General features: G+C 51.1%; 2 protein-coding genes across 7 annotated transcripts in view; both read left to right on the top strand.

Annotated features, from left to right (window-relative positions):
- The first annotated feature begins 870 nt into the window (after positions 1-870).
- LOC147242031 (kinesin-1 heavy chain-like) lies at positions 871-19,622 on the top strand. Of its 2 annotated transcripts, XM_086190730.1 has the most exons (27): positions 878-953; positions 1,197-1,420; positions 6,451-6,538; positions 6,613-6,686; positions 6,780-6,884; positions 6,961-7,009; positions 7,086-7,141; positions 7,426-7,513; positions 8,043-8,167; positions 8,848-8,952; positions 9,159-9,304; positions 9,926-10,074; positions 10,913-11,112; positions 12,158-12,226; positions 12,369-12,575; positions 12,661-12,804; positions 14,598-14,786; positions 15,568-15,685; positions 16,269-16,324; positions 16,472-16,581; positions 16,670-16,771; positions 16,859-16,919; positions 17,313-17,384; positions 17,895-17,996; positions 18,077-18,290; positions 18,524-18,641; positions 18,777-19,622. In XM_086190730.1, exons 2-27 carry the CDS (start codon positions 1,295-1,297, stop codon positions 18,781-18,783), a joined length of 2,880 nt encoding a protein of 959 aa, XP_086046856.1. In that variant the 5' UTR covers positions 878-953; positions 1,197-1,294; the 3' UTR covers positions 18,784-19,622. The 2 variants fall into 2 exon arrangements, with proteins under 2 accessions (XP_086046855.1, XP_086046856.1); XM_086190729.1 differs by having other exon boundaries at positions 871-1,420.
- Positions 19,623-20,966: 1,344 nt separating this feature from the next.
- arhgap12b (Rho GTPase activating protein 12b) overlaps positions 20,967-25,585 on the top strand; it is a 49,170-nt gene continuing 44,551 nt past the window's right edge. For all 5 annotated transcript variants that reach the window (XM_086190945.1, XM_086190942.1, XM_086190944.1 and 2 more), the window contains exons 1-2: positions 20,967-21,124; positions 23,993-24,761. In XM_086190945.1, coding sequence (XP_086047071.1) covers positions 24,084-24,761 — 678 coding nt within the window. In that variant the 5' untranslated portion in view covers positions 20,967-21,124; positions 23,993-24,083. The remainder of the gene's footprint in view (positions 21,125-23,992; positions 24,762-25,585) is intronic.

Raw genomic sequence — 25,585 nt, 5'->3', positions numbered from 1 at the left:
CATGTCAGGTTCTGATCTGCTTCTGCCAAGCATCTGCCTGACACCAGGGACCCAGGTTCTGGAGGGACCAGTGACAGCCCAGCTCAAGGCCACTATGGAGCCGTCAGTCTCGTCTGGGTCCAACACTTGAATCACCTCAGCTGCCATCCACTCCTGTCCGCTTCTGTAGTTTTCATTTTAATGGCCGATGGTCACGGCTGATTGATGTCCCTACATTCTTATTGTTGTTCTTATATCTATGATGTCATTGATTTGATCAATTAATCATGGATTTTTTATAGATTAAGCCAATATACCAGTATAAATGCATACAACAATACTTTTAACGAATATTATGTGTGTCTGGGAAGGGTTTACCTCATGAAATCCCTCAAACCCATGTTAAACTGCTGGACACACGATTTGTTCACTCTGGGTGATCACCAGGATCAGCTTCCCAGCTGTTTGTGATGTCACAACCCTGCCGGCCGGCCCGCCTCATAATATCAGATGTGAGCAAAAAGGAACATGAGTGTGAAAACAGCGTTAGATGGTCATCATCGTTCTACACGGCGAGTCTCCAACCAGGAGGAGACGCGGTTCTGCCTGGAGGCGACTTGAACACCAAATCAGCCAGAAACACGACCTGCAGCACATCTTTGTCTCGCTGACGCTGCTCTGTGTCTTCAGTTGTCCCAAAGAAATGAACCGCTAGATGAACAATGTACAACACCTGTGCCTGCCCTTGACCTCTGACCTCCCTGGACACCAGGAAAGCGAGGCCCCACCGTCCGCAGGTGCTGGGAAGCTGCATGTGACTGTGGTGTGGTGGGTTGATGCTGGTCCCGCCCTCCTCCTCTCTCTTCTTATTCTCCCCTCAGCAAAGTCGGCAGCAGGCAACCTTCCTCGCTCCTCTTCTCATGGATTTGTGACTTTTTAGAAGTCGTGCTCGTCCTTTTCTTTCCCAGTTGCAGGTGAATTGGTTTATAGACGAGGAGTGTTTTTCAAATAAATCATGGATATTAACTGGTATCCACAATGTGTTTTTCAGAATGATTTTTATTGCATTTAACGACTAATGGCATGTAACTGCCAGCCACTCAATCCCTCCAGTAGCAGTGGTTGTTTTCTGTCACAGATGCTAGTCTTTGGAGGCTCAATCTCAGCAGTTTCCTGGTCAGTCAGCTGAAGCAGCAGCTGTGTATCCGCTCTCTTAGGGGCGCGGCCTCCACTGTGGCACCCTGTTGGTTCGGTGAGTGTCGCTGACAGGCGCTAACCGGAGGACGGAACTCTCCATCCACCCACAGCGGCGGAGATGGCGGACCCGGCGGAGTGCACCATCAAGGTGGTGTGCCGTTTCAGGCCGCTGAACAGCTCGGAGGTGGCGCGGGGAGACAAGTACATCCCGAAGTTCAAAGGGGAAGACTGCGTGCAGATCGCGGTGAGTAGGAGCCCCGTCCACAACTTCATCACTGCGCCAGCGACCGCTGCCTGCGCCGCCGTGCGTTTCTGGACGTCACAGCACTGAGCGTTTGCCGGGCCCGCGCTCCGTGTCGATGGTTTAAGAGCAACAAGACAAAACTTAGTCCGACATTTAGCTTGACTTTGTTAATTAACACGAACCGCAGCTGGACTGACCGTCCATCATATTTGAAGGATCAGTAGAAGTTCGTTTTTTTGGAGAGCGAAAATCATCCCAAAGTTAGTGGTCGTTCCGATTGTCTTCAGACGCCCACCTCGTCTTCCGCTTCATCGCGACAGTGTCTGGTAGTCTTCTGTTCAGCTTCGGATGACGGGCCTTCAGTGAGGAGAAGCTCGTGTCCTCGGGGGCTTCCAGGGGGGTTGAAACCCCCGTGCGTAAAATGGCGCGTCTGGCTGACTTTTGCGCTTTTACGCACGGATGTAACAGCTGACAGCAAGTATGGTTGCCATTCTCAGTCTCCCCTTTGAAACTTGATCCTAGCTTCACTAACTTTGAGCAGCCAAGCCTAAATGTCCCATCCTCAGCACGCCCGTCCGCAGCCTCAGCCTAGCCTGCACCGCGGGGGGCCACACAGACCCAACCTGGGTGAAGAGGGTTTCATCTGCGTCGGAATAATAAATACAAGCTGCTACTGGTCTGCCATTGTGACAGCAAACATACTGAATGGATTACATTCTCCAAACCATGCAGTCCTGTATGGAGCACATCCAGGGCTGACAATGGGCCCTGGGGCCTCCATGGAGCATGAAAGCCCCATGTGGGTGATCTGCCTGAGGCTGTGGCATTTAGCAGAGTTCTAAAAGCACATCGTTGTGTCTGCATGGTGGTATAATTGCTAATTTCCCCACTGAGGGACAAGTAAAGGTTAATCTTATCTTATCTTCATGATGCTAGCACACTTAGACTTCGGGATATAGTGTAGTGCATACTTGGTTCAGCCTCAGATGGGCAGCTGAGACACAGAGGCCTCTTCACCAGCTTGGGACTGAGAGATGGTGAAGAAAATGCAGCCGGAAATGAGAAAGAAGCACTGCGGTAACACGTATGCTAATGCTAACCTGAGGAATGAATAGCAGCTTTGTGGGTGGGTTTATCTCCCCGCCAGTGTTGACCAGTCACATCATGTGGAGCAGGTTCTCTCCACTCACCAAGCACCAAACAAGTGAACATCATCAAAGTGCATTTTGATGCTGAAGTCAGGTGACGTACTAGATGGAGGCCTGGAGAAATCAGGTAGCTGTTGCACAGTCTTGCCCTCCTCAGCTGAGAATGAGTAATGCAGGATTCTCAGCCGGGAGCTCTGGGACGTTCCTCAAAGTGTGCTGGTGAATATCTAATGTTTTAGAATTCGTAGACGTCACGAGCTCTGTTGTTCAGTTGTTTTATGGCTGCAGTTGTGAAATATGATTTACCAAATGAAGCTTTAGCCCCCCTCAGGGGGTCGAGAGCATAGCTCATCCAGGGGGAGAGGCTGCAGCGTCATGAAAGAGCTTCAAACCTGAAACACTTGAGAACGTTAGCGTTGGAGACAAGGTTACATATCACACTGGGGAGTCCATGACAGGAGATCCTCGAGGTTCATTTGAGCAGCACGTTTATGCAGGGACTCTGGTCGCCTCAAGGCAGTTTCACCGGCTTCACTTAACTTGTTATTCAGGACACAAGAGGAAGAATTATTGCATTGAAACACGGGTTTGTGATTCGAGGTTAGTTTCCTTTTGATTATTGTACTTTGCTTTGGTCAGTTGTCTAGGGACGAATGTGATGTTATCATCTGAGAGACCCGTGATTAAGCGCATCCAGCCTGGTTTGTTCCTAAACATCAGTTCTGCCAGGGCCGGGGGGGGGGGGGGGGGTCGTTTATCCCTGTTTGTCCTTCCTCTTCACCTTCAAATGGTTACAGCAGGAAACTGCAAATACAACCGATGACATTTGAGGGGATGGTGTCATCACTTGTGAGGGGACGTGTCAGCTGGCTGACATTTGTCCCATTGCACAGGGATGACGCCGAAAAGTTATTTTTCATATTTGTAGCTCTTCAGGATTGGGAGCATGTGACCCTCTGTGTGTCTTCTGCGTGTGTTTAGTCCCAAGGGGTCACGTAGCGTCAGCGGCACGCAGGAGGATGACATGTGCCGTTGAATTCTAGAGGCTGTTTTCACATTTCTAATCTTGCGTTTGGGTGAGGAAGACGGCGGCTATGACATTCCTGGAAAATCCAATCTGACAAACGTTGTTCTACACTCTCCAACAGGCCTGGAAGGTCTCGTGTGTAGACTCGGTCACGGTGCAGCTCCTCGCTGACTGTTGAAACACAAGCTCTGTTTCCTGAAATCGTCCCCTGGCGAGTGCCTCATCCTCACATGCAATTTATTAGTTCATTCATTCATCCATTCATCCATTATGTATATTGGTCGGGTCTCATGGAGCTGGAACCTGAGGTTGGGTGGGTTCCCTCTGGTCACACCTCTGATTTAGAATCTCCAGGTAAAATACCGCGTGATTGGTCAGCCGGAGGGAACGCAAACACGCGGAGAACATGCTAAGATCCCTGTGAATGACGCCAGACGCTGGATGAATGCAATCAAACAGAGACACACCTGAGACAGGATTTATGCGAAACATGTCGCAAGATGGTAAAAGTTCCTGAGATGATGTCTGAGAACGTGCAGCTTCCTCGCTGCGTCATACACAACGCACACGAGAAGACATGTGTCCATGTGCCCTACAAGCATGTACCACCATGGTTTCACCATAGACGTGTGATGAAATACATTCACTCAGTTGTCAAACTACCCCTCACAGCACTCTAGTCTACCATATCAATACCACGTGGACCTACTAGCCCCGCCCAGTATGAAGTAAAAAGGTCAAACTGACTTTGAATTCTGTCAGTTTTGTTTGTGATGAGCTCATCCAACTCGCCTGCTGCTGCAGCTTCTCCGGCTTGTTGGAGGTCGTCTCCACTCCTGCCTGCAGCTGAGGGACATGAATAGATGCTTGAGGGAGGAGATGCAGGGTGGTGACGGGATGGATCCGCGTCGGGTGGGGTTCTCCTCTTTAGACCAGCAGCTCCTGGGTCTGTTCCCACTGATAGAACACGTGAACCCGATAAGTTCTTCAGCACCATAATCACCAAAGTCAAATGTGGAACCATTTTCCAAAGACTCTGTCACTCAAAGAGGTTTTTGTTCAGATGGATCAGAGAGAGAATTAAATGTGTAGACGGAATTTACAGATCCAAACACCTCGTTACAACCCCTGAGATTTCATGAGCATAAAAGTATTTATGATACAAAAGTTAAAAATCAAGAGGAAGGCATCCCCTGCTTCAGTGAAGGTCAGTGTGGGGTGGCAGGGTCTTCCAGACCAGTCCCACAGTCTCCCAGCACCTGACGCCCCGAGGCTGCAGGCCAGACACCTTGTTCTGGGAATGTTCCTCTGAGCTGGGCTGGATAGGGGCCAATTGACTGGGGCCACACCTGGAAGTCAGCCATGCAGGCACGAAGCTGCCCCTTGTCCATGACACAGGGCAGCACGGTGGAGCAGTGGTCCTCACCGTGGCCCCCCAGTAAGAAGGTTGTGGGTGGAGTGGAATGGCTGTCTCTATGTGTTGGCCCTGCCATGGACTGGTGACCTGTCCAGGGGGAAGGCTGCTGGGATAGGCTCCACCCCCACCACCCTCAACAGGAGAAGAGGGAGAAGATGGAGGGAGGGATGGAGGGATGATGGGTGGATGGATGATGGGTGGAATGATGGATGGATGGATGAATGGATGGTTGATGGATGGATGGATGGTGGGTGAATTGATGGATGGATGGATGAATTAATGGATGGATGGATGAATTGATGGATGGATGGATGAATTAATGGATGGATGAATGAATGAATGGATGGATGAATGGATGGAGGGATGGATGGATGGATGGATGATGGGTGGATGGATGAATTAATGGATGGATGAATGAATGAATGGATGATGATGGATGGATGGATGAATTGATGGATGGATGGATGAATGGATGGATGGATGGATGAATTGATGGATGGATGGATGGATGGATGAATGGATGGATGGATGGATGGATGAATGAATGGATGGATGATGGAGGGATGGAGGGATGAATGAATGAATGGATGATGGATGGATGGATGGATGGATGAATTGATGGATGGATGGATGAATGGATGGATGGATGGATGAATTGATGGATGGATGGATGGATGGATGGATGAATGGATGGATGGATGGATGGATGAATGAATGGATGGATGATGGAGGGATGGAGGGATGGAGGGATGAATGAATGAATGGATGATGGATGGATGGATGGATGGATGAATTGATGGATGGATGGATGAATTGATGGATGAATGAATGAATGGATGGATGGATGAATGAATGGATGGATAATGGATGGATGGAGGGATGGATGGATGAATGAATGAATGGATGATGGATGGATGATGGATGGATGGATGATGGATGGATGGATGGATGAATGAATGAATGGATGGATGGATGGATGGATGGATGGATGAATGAATGGATGGATGATGGATGGATGATGGATGGATGGAGGGATGGATGGATGAATGAATGAATGGATGGATGGATGGATGGATGTATGGATGGATGGATGATGGATGGATGGAGGGATGGATGGATGGATGAATGAATGGATGGATGATGGATGGATGGAGGGATGGATGGATGGATGAATGAATGGATGGATGATGGATGGATGGATGGATGGATGGATGTCCATGATGCTATTAACTAATAAACTAGAATAAAGCTGTATTTTTAATTTCTACAGGACCGTCTTACCACCTCAGCAGGGTTAAACAGTCCCCTTGAGTCAAACACCCATCTGAACGAACAACAGTTGTTCCAGTGTACAAGTGTGTCGCAGTACTATTACTGTAGTTTTATGAAGCCGTATGTATGTATGTGTGTGTGTGTGTGTGTGTGTGCTTCTTCACAGGGTAAACCGTACTACTTTGACCGAGTCTTCCAGTCCAACACCACTCAGGTTCAGTTCTACAACGCTGTGGCCCTGCAGATTGTCAAAGGTGAGCTGTTGCCTTGCTGCCTCACACAAGCTGTGAAGAGCAGATGAGTCATTTCTGTGTCCTGATGTCTGCAGATGTTCTGGACGGTTACAACGGCACAATATTCGCCTACGGGCAGACATCTTCTGGTAAAACACACACAATGGAGGTAATAGAAGTGCATTCACTGATCTCAGGTCTGCTGATGGGTACCTCAGTGACGGACATGCGTTGTCTTCTTTCTCATTATTGTCGGCTAAAGGGGAAACTCCACGACCCCGACATGATGGGGATCATTCCCAGAATAGTCGATGACATCTTCAACTACATTTACTCCATGGACGAGAACCTGGAGTTTCATATCAAAGTATGTTCTGCTTCTCTAACAGGCGCTGAGATGCTCTGAAGTGAATCAGACTCATTTTAGGTTTGTTCATTTGCAGGTTTCATATTTTGAAATCTATCTGGACAAAATCAGGGACCTGTTGGATGGTACGTACGTCATCCAGGCCACGATAGCCGCAGCACTCATGCAGGCCTTGTTTTAACGCTCCCTTGTTCTCCACAGTGTCAAAGACCAACCTGTCAGTGCACGAGGACAAAAACAGGGTTCCTTACGTCAAGGTGAGTCCAGCGGGCTTTTCATCATCACCACTCTGGTATTTAAATGTTTATCTTCTTTTGATATATCAATGTAGACGGGGGTATGAAGAGAGAATGCTAAAAATACGAAAACAAAAATGAAGTAATCTTATCTCTCTTTGTATCTTGCTCCTAAAGTTTCCTCTGAAAGCATCAGGCTGATAGAGCATGTCACGGTCCCTCTGTTGATAAGTGTTCCTCTGTGGAGTGGCCCGCTGCAGGCCTCCTCAACACAGCGTCTCCTTGTGATGTGCATGTGTCCTCAGGGGTGTACTGAGCGTTTTGTGTGCAGTCCTGAAGAGGTCATGGACGCCATAGACGAAGGCAAAAACAACAGAAAAGTGGCTGTCACAAGTGAGTTCATGCAGTGCTGCTGCCTCTCATGGGTTCAACCTCACCCGGTCTCCTGACTGCAGCGAGGCCCTCACCAGCCGAGGGGCTGTCTGCGCTCAACACACTCACTAACAAGCAGGCATGAAGCAGTGTTTCATCTGCTGTCATAGACGCGCTGGAACGAAAATGTCTGTGTTTTCCACTGTGAGTTCCTCCACCAAAGAAGCGCTGCGTTAAAGAAATACGTCGCCCCCCAGAAGCAGACGAGAAGAAAGAAACCCTTCTCTCCCCTGTTGTTAGCTTAGCACAATGAACGCGAGTGGATGGGCAGGCTAGCATAGCTCAGTCAGTCCTCAAAACAGTCCTTGCATGCAACAAAGTGACCCGTGTTGTGCATGACATTCATTATGAAATAACAACCATCGCACCACCAAGACATTGTTCCTCCTGTGAGGAGGACTTCTTCAGATCATACTGAACAATAACCGCGTGTGTGTGTGCGTGTGTGTGTGTGTGTGTGTGTGTGTGTGTGTGTGTGTGTGTGTGTCAGACATGAATGAGCACAGTTCCAGGAGTCACAGCATCTTCCAAATCAACATCAAGCAGGAAAACAGTCAGACTGAACAGAAACTGACTGGCAAACTGTACCTCGTCGACCTGGCGGGGAGTGAAAAAGTATGACTCTCTGTCTCTCTCTCTCATTATCTCTCTCCCTCTCTCTCTCTCTCTCTCTCTCTCTCTCGCTTCCTCCAGTCCAACATAAACAATAACCCATGGTTCAATCACACACATGACACAGTTTTTCAGTTCCAGTAGAAAACAAAGGTGGTATTGATAGTGTGTAACCACTCTGTGTGTGTGTGTGTGTGTGTGTGTGTGTGTGTTGTCATTGGCGACAATGTTTTCTTCTCTTTAATGTAGAAAATAAAAGAAGCTGAAAGACAAAACACGACCCAAACCAACCAACCGGTTCAGCACTATTTTGCATCCTGCGAGACATTTAGATCAAGCAATTAAAGCTCTTCCAAGTCTCATCCCTCAGTTGGTTTAACAGTTGTTTTTCTAGAACTGGTTGGATTACATAAACTGTCATTGTTACGACTCATTTGCATCTTATTATTTAGCTTTGAAATATATTCATATTTGCTGAATTGCCGCTGTATCTCTGACTGGTGGACAACCCATCAGCAGAGAGCAGTCGTGCATTAGCGTTCAGTGATGACTGATGTTCTGGAAGGAGAACACGCAGAAGCAGTTGTTACAGAGGCGTCCTGGACTATTTGTCAGACTTGTTCAAACGTGAAAGTGCACGTGTTTCTACGCTTGTCACGCCTCCATCTCTGTGCTCCACTCAGGTGGGTAAAACTGGAGCAGAAGGAACGGTGCTGGACGAGGCCAAGATGATCAACAAGTCGCTGTCTTCTCTGGGGAACGTGATCTCGGCTCTAGCAGAGGGCTCGGTGAGACCTTTAGTCACACAGAGGGACGCGGCTCGTTGGGTCGCACGTTCACAGACAGAAACTAACCAAAGAACTACTCACCTGTACCAGATGGGCTAAGGGGGTCAGACTCTGTGGTAGATGTGCAGGATGTGAGGGTGAAGGTGGAGAGCTGGGCGTCTCTGGCAGAGTAAAGATGTGGGTGTTATGTGTGTTTCCTGGATCAGACCTATGTGCCGTACAGAGACAGTAAGATGACCAGGATCCTGCAGGACTCCCTGGGAGGGAACTGCCGGACCACCATGGTCATCTGCTGCTCCCCCTCCTCCTTCAATGATGCTGAGACCAGGACCACACTGCTGTTTGGGCAGAGGTACGCACACACACACACACACACACACACGCGTGTGCACGTATGCACACGTCTGTCATACATGTCCATCTTTAGGATGCAATGTATTGCTGTCTCTTGTCCAACGGTAATAAACCGTTATAATAATCCATAGATGAGAATGTGAGACGAACAAAAGTCACTACGACGTTGCTGACTGAGTTCTCGCTTCTCATTGGTCAGACGTATGCTAATGTTTTGAACTCCACACACCTGTTAGGTTTCATGACAGCGTGTGACACAGTTGTGACACAGTTGTGACACAGTTGTGACACAGTTGTGACACAGTTGTGACACAGTTGTGACACAGTTGTGACCCAGCGATCAAATCTGTCCACAGTCGGACAAACGGACATGAAGGTTCCGGAGGGCGCCTGAGTGCTGGTTCCTGCTGCAGACGGGACCAGAACCACCCACACTCACAAATGCAATAAGCAAAACCAAGTCTTTAGACCCACAGACTCAGACTGTGAAACCTCAGGTCTACTGTACCAGATGAACCGTCATCTCCATGACAGCAGCAAAATACAGCTGAAATATCATGAGCCGCCATCTTAGATGTGTTCTCTGACCGTTGTGTTCTCTGACCGTTGTGTCTGGCAGAGCAAAGACCATCAAGAACACCGTGAGTCTGAACATGGAGCTGACGGCCGAGCAGTGGAAGAGCAAGTGGGAGAAGGAGAAGGAGAAGAACAAGACTCTGAAAACCACCGTCACCTGGCTGGAGACGGAGCTCAACCGATGGAGGAACGGTGAGGAGTACAGCTTCTCTCGTCTTTGTGTGGAAGAGTTGTGAGGTTGTTGAAGGAAGCACATGACCGTTGGAGTGGACCAAAACAATCCTGCTGTAGCTCGCGACCTGCACACACAACACTGTCCTGCCTCACCGAGTGATTCATGAATAACTTCATGAATGTTCTTGTATCCACTGAGCTTTGTGGTGAAGTTAATCAGAAATAAAGGAGAATATTAGCAGCGACAGGCTCATGACCCGGCAGTGACAGTGAAGGAAGTCAGGTTCAGACTTCTTCGATCCCACAGATGATCAGAACGCTGGTCTCAGTGGTTTGGATGAGATGAAAAAGACTATTGAAGAGTATTCATAATTCATTTGTGTAGCTTATTTGCGCTGACTCATGCTGATCTATTTTAGGTGAGCTCACAATGTGATTCAAGAAAGAGTTCTTTGTTCTGGTGTTTGCCATTAACAGTGTTGATGTCCTCGCTTTTGAAACATGGAGGTGTGTGTTTCTTCATGATCATCAAGCATTTGATAAGGCTAGAATGTAACACACCAGCCCGGTTTAGCAGCTAGCAGGCGACATGGCGCTGCGGCGTGGTGAGCAGCAGCTACGGCAGAAACAATCTGGATGACCGTGAAGGTGAAGGAAGGTGAGGAGGCGAGGCAGCCTCTTCACTCCTGACTCCTCCTGAATTTCATGAATACACTTAAGGTAGATTATTAGATTAGCGTGGTGTAGATTATAGAATTAAAAGTGTGAATAGTTTGAGAAACTTTCTCTTAAAACACAGTGAGTGAGTGAGGGAGCAGATCACCACAGATGCGTCTATTCCTGTCGCCCCCTGCAGGAGAGAGCGTGCCAGCGGAGGAACAATTTGACAAAGAGAAGGCCAAGGCAGAGGTCCTGGCCCTGGACAGCGCGCTCAACAACGACAAGGCAGCTCCCACCCCCACCCTCGGCTCCCTCCCTGGGGTGCGACTGTCAGATGCAGAGAAAGGGAAGTACGACGCAGAGATGGAGAAGCTCTACAAGGAGATGGACGACAAGGTGAACAGCTGACCGACGGCGTCTGTCACCAGTGTTCTCACTTCCTACATCCCCCAAGACAGGAGGCACGAGGTCGCGGTAAACACCCCCCGTGTATCGACCCACAGGAGTGTTTACCACAACCTCATTGGTCACTTCAGTCTGATGTCATCCATTTCATGTGGTCGCAACAAATCAGACGAAGAGAACTAATACGACAACACATGCATGCAGGAAACAATTCTGGTCCATAATAGAGCACTAACGTTTTACTGCCAACACATCACAGTAGTACTGCAGTAGTACTCTGAAGTGTACTGACTCGGTCCATACATGGAAGATAGCGGTGCAATGAACGGTCCTCGTGGGACAATATGTTGAAGCAGTGGTTCTCAACCTTAGGGTCAAACCCCCGTGGGGGTCACATGTTAATTCCAGGATGCCCAAAATGGTTGTAAAAAAAAACACTCTTTGGACTGGGAATGTCGCCACGTCACTTCCTGTGACAGTGCCAGAACGAGTCGAAGTGTGCCTGCAGGTAAAGACTATGAAAAGAGTTTTAAAACTACCAACTACTCGGTTTAATGTTGTATTTTTACACATTTACAGGCCTAGTTACCTCAGTAGGTTGTAGACAGCAAAAAGAGCAGGAGGAGGGTGGGAGTGGACTGGAGCAGGGAGATGGGGGTGTCTCGACTCAAACGGGGAGAACCACTGTATGGAAGGAGCTGTGACAGTTTCAATGACATCTAGTGGTGAAATGGTAGATTGCAACCCTCTCCTGGGAGAGCCGACAGGATCTGACAGAGGATCGCTTTTGTCCAGTGAAGGCCTCGAGCTCCTCACAGCAGACTCGTCTGAAGGACAGAGCAGCAGATAGAAATAATCCTGCTCTCTGTCCTTCAGATGCTAACACTGGAGCTGGAGCAGCATTCCTGACAGCACAACTCCCACAGGGCCTCTGCCTGGTCCTTCTTGCAGTGATGCTACTGACCAGCAGGTGGCACTATAGCCCACTGCTGGTTAAATGATTGATGTATTTTTCTTCATCCTCCATCTCTCCCAGGATGAGGAGATCAACCAGCAGTCCCAGTTGGTGGAGAATCTGAAGCAACAGATGTTGGACCAGGAGGAGGTGAACACACACACACACACACACACACACACACACACACACACACACACACAGGCACTAATGTGTGCAGAAATGAGCTCTGGATCATCACCGCGTCACCATTCTGATCATGTGATCCTATTGTCTCTGCTCTCTGTCGTAGCTCCTGGTGTCTTCGCGGCGGGACCATGACACCCTGCAGAAGGAGCTGAACCGGCTGCTGTCAGAGAATGAAGCGTCCAAGGAGGAGGTGAAGGAGGTGCTGCAGGCCCTGGAGGAGCTGGCCGTCAACTATGACCAGAAGAGTCAGGAGGTGGAGGACAAAACTCAGGAGTTTGAGGCTCTCAGTGAGGAGCTGAACGAGAAATCTGTAAGCACGTCAAGGATGTCGTGACACTGATGACACAGAACCTTAGAACGCTTCTCACTCACTCCTTCACTCCCCTCCATCCCAGAGCTCCTTGGCCTCCATTGACTCTGAGCTCCAGAAGCTGAAGGAGATGACCAACCACCAGAAGAAGAGGGTCACTGAGATGATGTCATCGTTACTCAAAGACCTGGCTGAGATCGGCATCGCCATCGGAAGCAATGACATTAAGGTTTGCAGTCCGGCTCTGTTGGCATACAACACATCCTCATAAAATGTAGAGGAGCACTCCAGGGCCCAGACCTCCAGAACTTCTGGATCCTGGTCCGTCCCTAAGGAATGGAGAATATCTTTTCTGAGATCAGCAGGTTTAATCCACCCTGCTGAACCATCACAACTCACACAGAGGCTGCTTTGCAAAGATAAAGATCCTGGAGACGCTTGGGGACTGAGGCTGTAGCTCCACGTTCCCTCTCAAAGCTCAGGAGCTTCTGCTCTTCATGTTCAAGTGCCTCAGCTGACACTCACACCCGCTCTCAGCAGGCCTGGTCATTCTGTAGCTCACCTGGCTAAGGACGTACTGGTGCGAAGGAATCGATACCCAGTGATAATTAGATCCAGTAACACAGGACGCTGGTGTCCGTATGCTAAAGTGAGACCACCTGACCTGTCAGGTTAAAAGTCACAGTCCTGGTGGCAAGGCAATTTTCTTTGTAGCCTGTTTTCACCACCACTTTGTCTCCAGAGCTTCACATGGCGTTTTCTATGGAGAAACTCCATAGAAAAGCTTTAACAGGGAAAAATCTGAGAAACCTCAGGGTGAGCAACAGAGGAGGATCCCTCACCAGGAGGGACAGACGTGCAGTAGATGTTGGTACAGACAAGAAAACAGTTTACAATGCAGAATGTGAGAAACATGGAAATGTTAATAACAGTTGAAGAAGGAAGCTTCTGGTAGGGGAGGCAGGCAGAGCAAGCCAGCTTGATGGGGGACTGGATGGCAGACTGGTTCATGGAAGGGGAGGCAGGGAGAGCAAGCCAGCTTGATGGGGGACTGGATGGTAGACTGGTTCATGGGAGGGGAGGCAGGGAGAGCAAGCCAGCTTGATGGGGGACTGGATGGTAGACTGGTTCATGGGAGGGGAGGCAGGGAGAGCAAGCCATCTTGATGGGGGACTGGATGACTGGATGGGATAAGAAAGGGGGGGTGGGGGGGCGATGCAGGCGGCAGTTGGAGGAGAGAGATGGCGCTCCGGTGGATCTGTGGAAACACAGAGAGACTGTGAGACACCAAGGCCAAACTACAAAGTGCAACAAGTAATAGTGAGGAGAGGAAAGGAGAGGAGAGGAGAGGAGGGGAGGGAAGGGCTCCATGTAACCTGATGTGTCCCCCAGCAGTCTAAGCCTGTAGCAGCATACCTATCAATGGTTCAGAGCTACCTGAACCAGTCCTAACTGAAGGCTTTGTCATAAAGGAAAGTCTTAAGCCTGGACTTAAACGTAGTTAGAGTGTCTGCCTCTCTGACCCATGGAGAGATGCTGGTTCCATAGTAGAGGAGCCCAGTAACTAAAGGCTCTACCTCCCAGTCTGTTTTTAGAGATACTGGGAGTCACTAACAGACCTGCATTCTGGGAGCAGAGTGCTCTGGTAGGACAGTAGGGACTAATGAGCTCTTTCAGAGAGGATGGAGCTTCATCATTGAGAGCCTTATAAGTTAGCAGAAGGACTTTGAAGTCGATTCTAGATCCTACAGGAAGGAGAGAAGCTGAAGTGGAGATATGTGTTCTCTTTTCTTAACTCCTGTCAAAACCCTGGCTGCAGCGTTCTGGACCAGCTGGAGACTCTTTAGAGAGTTGTTGGGACATCCTGACAGGAGAGAGTTGCAGTGGTCCAGCCTAGAAGTGATAAATGCATGGAGTCATTCATCTGGTTATTGATCACTGGTTATCAGAAGAAGCTGATGGTTTCAGGAAGTGATCAGGAACATCCCCGGGGCTCTAACACCTGTCTTTGTGACTCCTCAGCAACAAGAGAGCAGCGGCCTCATCGACGAGGAGTTCACCGTGGCTCGCCTCTACATCAGCAAGATGAAGTCGGAGGTGAAGACGATGGTGAAGCGCAGCAAAATGGTGGAGAGCTCTCAGGTGGAGAGCACCCAGAAGCTGCAGGAGACAGAGAGCGACCTGACAGCCTGCCAGCTGCGCATCTCCCAGGTGACCGCAGCCTCCTCCATCTTTTTTCCTCCTTTAGATGTCGTCTTCTTCAGTGGAACACAAGCACAACATGCTTAACAGAAAGATTACAGAACAGATTCAAGAGCACGTTAAACACACGTTTATGTGAAACGCAGGACAGACACATGCGAACACGACTACACACTCATACTGACTGATCCAATCATCAGGAATCAACAGAGGAGGTCGTCACCATGGTTACGTCAATGTGTCCGGCTGCATGTTTGATTTCATGCGAGGTTGTTGGCCTGCTGAGGGCTGTAGCTGCCCCTGGAACTGCAGAACATCCACCAGACACCGAAATCAAGGCTGGTGTTTCCATGTCGCCTGCGTTTAGGGACAAAGTGGTTTTCTTTATGATTGACCATCAACACAGATTCTCCAGTAAATACAGGCCCTGAATGTCCCCACCGGGTCCTTATAAAGAGCCAAACTGAACATCAGCAGTGAGTGAGTGAAATGAGTCAAAGGAGTTTATGTGTACCGAGATTTCTGCCTTTGTAGTGAGGAGGATGTAGGGATCTGGAGGAAGCATCCGGAAACAGCGCTGGGCGTCCAGGACCAGTGGGGCATTCCTCATCCGCGCATTCCTAGATCTATCCCACACACACAGATGTTCTTGATGTTACTGGTCATGATGGAAGGATTCTGTGTCCTGTGGCTATCGACCTTCTTTCTGTTCATTTCGGGATGAAGATGAGCTCTGGTGGTGTTTTGTACTCTCAGGTCCGTCCTTGTTTGTGCTCTGTTTTCGGTGCAGTACGAAGCAAAGATCAAGTCCCTGACAGACGGCCTCCAGAATGTGGAGCAGAAGAAGAGACAGCTGGAGGAAAACGTGGACTCGCTCAATGAGGAGATCGTGAGGATCCGAGCTCAGGGTGAGCCCGACTCTCATCTGTGGAGAGGGCGTGGTCGTTGTTCCGACCGCCACCCGACATAGACGAGAGCACATGACCTGAAGATTTCAGAGGTCATAATTCTGACCGAAGACGTCTTAATGAACGGAAGGATGCAGAAGGATCCTCTGATTCTAATCTAGTTTGAGTTATTTAAAAAAATATGACAATCAGTTAAACTCCCATTAATGGTTGTGGGATCACATTTTTGGTGAAACACTGACAGAAACTAAACACGCCTCATGTTTTATTAGGAGGTGTTGGGTGTGATCATAGTTACCTTCATCTGGTTGTGGGTCTGGACTTCTTATGACTGCTTACTCGGCTCATTCACTGACTTTGACGAGGACAACCTTGGACAATGAAAGAGATCAATCATCTACGAATCAATGTTTTCACTTTTAATAACATCTCTCATCAGTTGGAGCGTAGTTGTTGCTGTTGTTAGTAAAATGAAGAAATGCATGGTGTTGTTCTCTGTCAGGCTGTTGGGGTTGTGTGAGTGACAGAAGCAGGAGGAAGTGAAACTGGTCTGTGCCCTGATGTTGCTTTTTTCTCCTTCCAGAGAGAGTTGATGCCATGGAGAAGGAGAATGAGATCCAGTCTGCCAACGAAGTCAAGGTCCCCCCCTCCAACACACACACACACACACACACACACACACACACACACACACACACACACACACACACACACACACACACACACACCTGATACTCGTAGGGGCTAGAATAAACCGCTGACCAGTTGTGTGTGGGTCTGTACCAGGAAGCGGTGGAGAAGCAGATCCAGTCCCACAGGGAGGCCCATCAGAAGCTGGTGGGCAGCTTGAGAGACGAGCTGGACAACAAGGAGAAACTTCTCACTGAGCTGCAGGAGTAAGTGACCCCCCCGGACACCACTTTCTCTCTCCATGTAAGTACAACTGGCGGTGGCGTGCTGACACTCTCCCTGATGTGTGTTCAGTCTGAACCAGAAGGTCATGCTGGAGCAGGAGAGGCTGAGGGTGGAGCACGAGAAGCTGAAGACGGTCGACCAGGAGAAGAGCCGTCAGCTGCAGGAGCTCACGTAAGGTCTCCACTAGCTCCTGTCAGTGAGAGGAGGCGTGTCCAGCTGGCCACGCCCTTATTAACCTGAACATGTGTTGCTCTGCAGGATGATGCAGGACAGGCGGGAGCAGGCCAAGCAGGACCTGAAGGGGCTGGAGGAGACTGTGGTCAGTTACACTCCTGCTATGTGTGCTAATGCTAATACCACACCAGCTGTGAGGGGGGGTGTGGAGGGGGGCAACAGAAGCGCAAACCCCTGTCTGGGGCAGATTTGCTTCACGCAGTGACCAACTTCCTCGTGTTGATTCATGGTGGAGGTCCGGTCCAACAGTACCACCCAGCACCTGCTTCAAAGTTGCAGGCAGGTTTAGTTTATGTCTGAATGTCAGAACAATGTTCTCCTAACTGGGGAGGTGCTAGAATGCTCTTGGCTGAGGTGTTGCCGTGGGAACCTCTTCCTCCATACTGGGACGGTTGAAACGGTTTCTGTGAGCAGATGCTTGAATTTCTGCGACCGGACTCTTCTTTGTTGTCTGTGAGCTGCGTGTCTGTCTCCACAGGCCCGGGAGCTGCAGACCCTCCACAACCTCAGGAGGCTGTTTGTCCAGGACTTGGCCACTCGACTCAGAAAGGTAACAGGAGTTGCCATGGTGATGAAACAGCTGGAATCATTTCATCATTTCACTTTTCTTTGTGTGATTCCCCATCAACTCAGCTGCAGCGTTTACCTGCAGGAAGGCGAGCTCGTGCACCCGCCACACTCCAATTTAATTTGCACTTTGATTAAATTTTAATGAATCCAGGGAACACAACAGAAGAGAGTTCTAGAAGTAGGCCATCTGATCCTTCAGAGGGAGCAGCTGTAAATGAGGGACTCGCGCTCCAGCAGCCCTCTGGCTCCAGTCGTAAGCCAAGCAGGAGCCGAGCGAGCTTCCCTGGAGGGCAGAGAGGACGTGTTCCAGGCCCGACCTGCCGTATCTGGGTCTTAGTTAGACTGGGGCGGGCTTGCTTACACGCTTACTCTGAAACACTGGCAGTTGGATCCAGTAAATCAGGTGCACACGGAAAAATCCGTAAATGAATTCAGACGTAAATCATTTCTTGATCAGCAAAAAAATGAAGGTGTGTTTGTGCCTGAACAGAAAGCTCATGACTCGGAGGACAATGAGGTCAACAACGCCCAGAAACAGAAGATCTGCTTCCTGGAGAACAACCTGGAGCAGCTGACCAAAGTTCACAAGCAGGTAAACACACCTGCAAAGACGCAAGTAACATGCGACTTCCAGCAGCTTTTGTTCTCAGCGTCTTCTGTCGTCTTCTGTAGCTGCTTCGGGACAACGCAGACCTTCATTCCGAGATTCCTAAAATGGAGAAGCGCCTGCGAGCCACAGCTGAGCGGGTCAAAGCTCTGGAGACGGCGCTGAAAGAGGCCAAAGAGAACGCGGCCCTAGACCGGAAGCGCCACGAGCAAGAGGTGGAGCGCATTAAGGACGCTGTCAAGCCCAAAAACATGGGCAGGAGAGGCTCCGCCCAGATAGGTGAGAGGAGACAGACAAAATACGAAAACCCTGGTACCAGAGGCACAAACGCGGTGGCCCAGACCGTCAGATGTGCTGGAACTACGAAACTCCAAAATCAAGATTGAGGCTTCGACAACATTTCACTTGAGATCAGTGAACAGAAATCAGGATTTCCAGGAAACCGAGAAAAGAAAAATCGAAAGCACTGAATTGTGGGCGTGACCATGGTTGTGTGTTTGTGTCCGATCCAGCTAAGCCCATCCGACCAGGCCAGCTGCCGGGAGCCTCCCTCCTGAACCCGGGCCTGAACCGGTCCAACCTCATCCAGAACTGCCAGTTTGCTGGCATCAAGGAAGGAGGCGACGAAAGGTGAGAGAGAATACGCGCATCACGTTCTCACAACTCGCCCATTTCGACTGGGCTGGTGTTGTTGGGGGGTCTGACTGCCCCCCTGCCTTCTCTCTGTTGCGGTTTATTCATTATTTCTTCTGTTTGACCCCCCAGCTCTTGATGGTTCAGCGTATCCTAACACAAAGCACCAACCTTCTGCTGCAGTGCCCCCCCCCCCTTCTGCAGCCCCCCTCCGCCAGCAGTGTGTAAATGTTGTACATACGTCCAGCCTGAGCTCTCCACGCTGTCTCAGGGCGTCTGGTGCTCTCTGCTGACACGTGGCTGCGCCGCTTCACGCTCACGCATGCATGTATGTACATAGCCCCCCCCCCCCCCCCCCCACCTTCACCAGGACGTTGGAGGGAAACTCAAGTGCTCCTCAGGGACTCCGTGAGGGGTCACAGTTGAGGGTTGAGCACAAGTTGGCGGGTAAAATAGGACATGAAATAGGAAGATATTTAGGACCGTCTAAGCAGCACTGCTTTAGCTCCGCCTCTTGCTTTGAATTCACTTTGTTCTCATTGGTATTCAGCTGAAAGTCCTGACTCTCAGGCCTCAGACTGTCATCAGCAGCGTCTCTGTGCCATGGCCGGTGGTCCCGTTCAGCCAGTGAGTGATGAGAGTCCCAGTGGTGAAAGGTTTCTCTCGGGCTCCCTCCTTCACGCTCACTAGCGGCGCGTCAGGAAGGAGATCCGTTACTGAGCCGCCGGCATCGTTTGCTGTGTCTCTGAAACAAACATCACCTGAACAGCTTGTTGCTCCGGACCTTTACAAACGCTTGTCCTTCTCACTTTAACACAACTAACTCGCCGCTGGTTATTACTGATGACATCATTTAACTAATGTTCCTGTCCAGTTCCATCGGCTGTACATGCTTGCTACTCCCAGACGGCCCGCTACTCCATCAGAGCTCTCAGAGGCTTTGAGTACATTTTTATTACAGAAATAATAAACTGAAACTGGAAACCTCAGAGGTGTGTGTCTTTCTAACCCGCCGATGGAAGAAGAGGGTGGAGTTTATATCCAGGAATCCTGGGAAATGAGTCTTGACTCTGCTGCAAGTCCAGAGGTCTTCTGCTCGTTTGTGTGTAGAAAAAATATTTTGTAAAATAAAAAATCATTGCAGCTTAATGAAGATGAGTTCAGCTGTCAAGAACTAGCTGGAATATGTCTGGCTGTTTCCTGTGAGCAGTCACCTCCCTCCGTGCGCCGCCAGGGTGCGCTGTCACACAGAAACTCACTGCAGGCACAGGAGGGTGAACCGAGTCTCAGGGCAAGACTCAGAGTGTCTCTGCCGTCGCTCGTGCGGGACTTGGAGGAGGATCAGCCTCCTGAATCATTCATGACCTGCCTGGATCTGAAGCCTCTGCTGGGACGCAGCCCTGCGACCGGCACCTGATACATGGACGGACGGGAACGTTCAGTCCACTGATGAGATGTAACACCGGGGTTAACCCACTTTACTGGAACGAATTATACCGTGAAACGTGAATCACTGGTGAGAGCACTGACACAGATGATGGAGTTAAACCAAAATCACGACAAGCAAATTCAGATTTTCAGCAGGACAAAGACCCGCGGGTCCCCGCGGGCCTCAGGTTGAGAAGCACCGGACAGGGAAGTGTTGACGAGGACAGCCCCGCTCAGGACGCTGTCGGCGGGGACAGACCGGCTGGGTGGAGGCGACAGATCCTTTGGGTTAAAGAACACAAAAGCGTGAATTTCAACCCGCCAAAACCGGAAGTCCATTGAATGTTCTTTCAAAATAAACACCGATGTCGCGCCGAGTTTTTGTTTTTTTAATTGGGTCGCAAGCTTGATCAAGGTTTGCTTCGCACCGGGAAGTAAACAACCGGGCCAGTGACGGCTGGAGGTGCCTCTCACGCCCGTTGACACCCAACACTCACATTCCTGCATCTCTCACTCCTTCAGAAACTGGTGAGTCAACCCCCCCCCCCCCCCGCCCCCAAGCCGGTCCAGGCAGACGACCGCCCACCCAGAGCCTGGATCTGTTCTGTTGAAGAGCAGGTTTTTATGCTGATGTGGCAGAAGTGTTGGACCCTTGAGAACTGTTGATCCCAACTACTACTTCTTAACTATAAGCAGCACCTTGGTGTTCCTGACCTGGCAGTCAGTAGAACATTCATCAAAGTTCTCCTGAATACTCAAAGTTTTACGTCAACGATGAAATTGTCCAAAAATTAATAAGATATTTCACACTTCTTCGAATAAAGGGGAGACACAGGGTTCGGTCAGCACACGTTTTATTTTGAAAGTCGTGACCGGATGTGACCACTGCTGCTGTGACGCGCTTGGTTGCGCGCGGCGAGGCGGGGGATTGCGAACGCGCGGAGAGGCAGGAGGTCTGCAGCGGGCTCAGTCCGAGCAGCTGACGCTGAAATAGGAAGGACGAGCAGCCGCCGAGGACCGCGGGAGGACGGAGGACCCCAGGAGAGCTGCAGGTGAGGGGGGCGGCGGGTGGGGGGTCAATTGTTGCTACGCGCGTGCACCGCTCCGAGGGTCCGGGGCGACCTGCGGGGCATGAGTCAACCGCGAAGTCGGTCGCAAAGCCCCCTCACTGGGGGAGCGACGGTGTGTTTTGGCGGTTTAAATTTCTCGGGGGGGTGTGTGTGTGAAGCTTTCACGTGATGGCATGAGTCTGAGTGGCACGCGCCCACAGACTGGAGGCGATCGCGGGGTCCCGTCGGGGGGGGGGCGGCCTCCTCGGCGGACGCTTCCTCCCCGGCGGACGCTTCCTCCCCGGCGGACGCTTCCCTCGCCGCCGGGCGTCCGCGGCGCTGCTCGGGTGAAGCGCCTCCTTTGTGCTGTTGTTGTCCGGCGGTCCTCGTGGGGCTCGGAGACCCTGCCCCCAACCCGTGCCCCCCCCCCCCCCATCATCCCCGCCCAGGCGTTAACGGTGGCACAGCGCGACCTGAGCGGCTTGTTGTCCTCCTTTGTGTTGTGTTGCTGCGGCTCCGGAGGAACGCGTCCATCCGCACGGAGGAGGGAGACGCGGCGGCCGCGTCTGGTTCACATGAGCGGGTCCAAGACATTCCGATCCCCGAGCGCTGGCTGCTGCTGACAAAGCTCAGGTTTCGGTTCCGTTCCCGGTACTGGTCTTGGACTTGGTCCCGGTCCTGGACCTGGACCTGGTCCCCTGCGCCACCGTTCCACCTCACACCTGTGTGTGTCTGTCTCCCAGGCACAGCAGGCGTGTTAGCAGTCATGTGGAGGCCTCAAAGGTTCTCTATCAGGGAACACATCTGTCCAGACTTGTGTTGGTCCTGGTCTCTTCTGTGCGCTGATGAAGGTGAATCCAGTCTTCCTCCAGAACCATCCTGAACCCACGATGGGGATGAAAACATCCTCCAGGAAGACGTGAGGTCGGAGTTGGTGAAGACCACCTCATCAGGACAGACCCCAACCACGTAAAACAACAGGACCCTGTTCCGGGGGGGGGGGGGGTGGTCCCAGCCAGGCGGCAGGGCCCGGGACCTGGTGTGATCTTTCAGTCTCACTCTGGGCTCTAAGACCTGAACAGACGCCACACCTCACATTGACAGGTCTCCATTTGAGTAGAATAGTAAGACTCACCTGCAGAGCTCCAGGTTGAGACAGAGAGGAGCTCAGAACTGCTCCCATCTGTGGATCCCTGTCGACGCCGCTGATGTCATCATCAGCCAGCTGATCCCATGTGACTGTTGAAATCATTTGACTTCAGATTTCAATGGCGCCTCGTTAGCAGCAGCAAGAAACTGACCAGCGTGCGAGTTTAGTTCAAGTCATTAAACGCAGCTTCCTCTTGGACATGAATCCCTGCAGTTTACAGAGCTGATGTGTCAAAACACCACCTCCAGTAGGATGGTGCCGTCTCCAGGCCACCCTGGTACCGGGCCACCCTGGTACCGGGCCTGAATCGCATCATAAATCAGTCAGGATAACAGTTGACATTTGATCAAACGTTCGGCTGCATCAACAAGACTGGCAACTGGTGGTTCAGGCCCGGTTCTGACTCGGCGGCCTTGTGGTTCAGGCCCGGTTCTGACTCGGCGGCCTTGTGGATCAGCTCGTTCCTGCCCTCGTCTGTCTGGGAGCATGAATCTCCATCAGACATGAAGTGGCTGGTCAACTAGTTATAGTCTCACTTTGCTCTTGTGGACCCGGCCACCCCTGCGTCGGACTCTGGTTCCGTGGAGGGAGGGGCTTACACCAGGGTTGTATGATCACTGACACACTAAACTGTGTGTTCCAACATGTTGTTCCTTGATAGTTAGTCATAAAAGTTTGAACATGTGTGTGCTGAGGTCACGGCTGGAACCTCCCGACCAGGCTGGGCCGGGCCGGGGTGTCCTCCAGCAGCTCGGCCCGTTCCTTCGAGCGTCTGTGGGTGTTGACTCAGATAAAACCGACAACACTTAGGGTCCATTATGAGCTTGTAGCCCGTCTCTCTCTGTCGGGCTCTCCATCTATTCTGGGCGTGCCGCTGCTGTCGCCGGTCTGAGCCTGGCGTATTCCTTTACAGAAGCGCCGGCCCCTCATAGCGTCCTCAGCTGGTTCTCACGCCTCACTGAAAGCACCTGCTTTTACCGCCTACACTTCCAGGATGTCAGTCCACGGCTGCTGCTATTTTAGGGAGGAAGAAGGAGAATTTGATCTGAGCGGAGCTGCAGCGCGGAGCAGCTCCACGGCTGTGGGAGGGGCGCCCTGTGTTTATCTGGGTTAACTGACAAAAGGAGAGTCTGTGACAGACGGACCAATGACGGGCCCGGTCCTGGGACGTCAGGCCCACCTGAGCCACACGCCACGGCTCTGGGAAGGCTCACCGTGACCTTTGTTAATGAGCTGCACGGCGTGGCCTCATGAAACTACAGCACTCGTATTTTTGGATGCGGTCTTCGATGGAATTCAAGCTGTAGCGAGTCATTGTAGTCACGGATCGCATGCAGGATCAGCGTGCGGCTCATGTTGTCATCACCTATGGTCCTGCAGGGCTGCTCAGGTTACCGCCGGCGTGTCTCTTACCAGAGCGATCACTGGTGACTGATGTGGTTTCCTATGATCAAGCGTTTGCCCCCTGGGGTTCTCTGCTCGGAGGGCCTATAGAGAATGTCTGTTGGGAGGTTACTGTCAGTGTGTTACAGCAATAGCACGTTGTGGTTGCGGTGAGTGGGTGAGTCAAACGCTGGGGTGTGACAGGCTGGGGGCTCGGGCCAAGAGGAGCCCGAGCATGTTTGCGTGGTTTGGTTGGTGTGTGTGTTCATGTGTCTGAGCTTGCTAAAGGTTTTGTGTTGTAAAAGTCGACATTTAGCTCTGTGTGTTACCTCCTGCAGCTCCGCGGTTCCCTGGCCAGACATGAAGAGCCCCCCCGGTCTGGGTTGCTGAGCGGCTGAGGTCAGAGTTCAAGAGCTTGTTCCGGTAGTCATGGCTGACAGAGAGGGGCTTCCGATTAGCCCGGGTCAGGTCTACATCGAGGTGGAGTACGACTATGAGTACAAGGCCAAAGACAAAATCGTGACCATCCGGCAGGGAGAGTGCTACATACTGGTGAAGAAGACCAACGAGGACTGGTGGCAGGTGAGGAAGGAGGAGGGCACCAAGGCCTTCTACGTGCCGGCCCAGTACGTCAGAGAGGTGCGGCGGGCCCTGATGCCCCCCCAGAAGCCCACATTGAGGGCCAAGCCCACAGTTCTGGATATCTGCAGGGCATCTAATGAGAACCTCAACAGGCCCCAGCTGGAGATGTCCAGCTTTGGTCGGCCGTCACCCTCCTCCACGCCGTCGCCCTCCTCAGACCGCGTGACGCCGCCGGCTCTGCCCAAGGATGCTAACCAGAACATGGGGAGTCCCCTTCACTGCAAGGTGGTCGCTGAACTGGTGCTTCTTCACAACAACAACAATCATCACCTCGCCAACAATTCCACTCTGCCACGCACGCGAGCTGACTCGCCTCCTCTCAAGGATGGCACCGCTGACAGCAAAAGTCCTGACAGCGATAAGGCCTCCCTGCCGAGCGACCTGCCAGGAGATTCGCTCAGCAAGCTCCGCAACGACTCGGAGTCGGGGGACGAGCTGAGCAGCAGCTCAACGGAGCACATGCAGGTAAGAGAGCTGCTTCGTGCAGTGCATTTGTGAGCCGTGTTGTGTGCGGCCGGTGCTGTTTTAAGGGAATAACCGTCAAAATCAGTCACATTTCCAAAGTTTGCAGGAGCATCGAGCAGGCGGGGGGGGTGGGGGGGCTCGTCTCTGCTGCCTTTTCAAATGGAAACCAGAAGATTCTTGTAAATTCCTCCATTTTTTTTCTTATCAAGGTTTCATTTCTTCTTACTTTCTTGCCCTGCTCAAACTCTCCAGGTTCCCTGCACTTCAACACCCTGACCCCCAGCAGATTTTGTCAAATTGGCCGCCGATCTTGTTCTTCTGTCACCGAATCCTCCACAGCGACATCAGCTCTCTGTTGTTAATCATTGGCCAGATGTGATGAAGACAGCAGCAGTTGGCGTTAGTGGTGTCATTGGTCCTGCCTGTGCAGATGTGGCTTTATTGCTACAAATGAATATTTCTAGGGACTGATTCTACGAAGGGGCTGGTGGAGTGAAAGAGGTCTATTCATGATGCAGGGATTTAAATTTCTTGACTCTCATTGATGGAGGAAATAAATTGTGTCCCTCCAGTATTCGATTGATCACGTTGGGCTCCTCCCTGCGTGACGGTAGCTGGCGTCTTACCCTGAACTGGGTGAAATGGAGAATGAGAGGAAGGCTCAAGCAGCTGGAGATCATCCTCTCCTCTGCAGTGGATGATCAGAGTAGAAAAGGGGGAGACTCGATCCAGGCAGTGGGGGTGCGAGCAGCTCTGCCTCTGTGAGCCATTTTCGGGGTGGCTGTATCCAGGCAGGGTCACCTTGTTTGCAGGCTCCCAAATGC

This window comes from Aulostomus chinensis, chromosome 21 (assembly GCF_037954235.1).
Source record: "Aulostomus chinensis isolate RoL2024-O1b breed Wild chromosome 21, RoL_Achi_v1.0, whole genome shotgun sequence".
NCBI lineage: Eukaryota > Metazoa > Chordata > Actinopteri > Syngnathiformes > Aulostomidae > Aulostomus > Aulostomus chinensis.
Note: the sequence above shows the minus strand (reverse complement) of the source record. Positions and strands in the feature narration are given on the sequence as shown.

What these genes read in the sequence shown, in the direction of transcription:
- LOC147242031 (XM_086190729.1), top strand. Translation starts at nt 1,295, where the DNA reads ATGGCGGACCCGGCGGAGTGCACCATCAAGGTGGTGTGCCGTTTCAGG. An exon ending in ACCTGGCGGGGAGTGAAAAA is followed by an intron (nt 8,168 to 8,847) that starts GTATGACTCTCT and finishes TGCTCCACTCAG; the next exon opens with GTGGGTAAAACTGGAGCAGA. An exon ending in GCTCAACCGATGGAGGAACG is followed by an intron (nt 10,075 to 10,912) that starts GTGAGGAGTACA and finishes CGCCCCCTGCAG; the next exon opens with GAGAGAGCGTGCCAGCGGAG.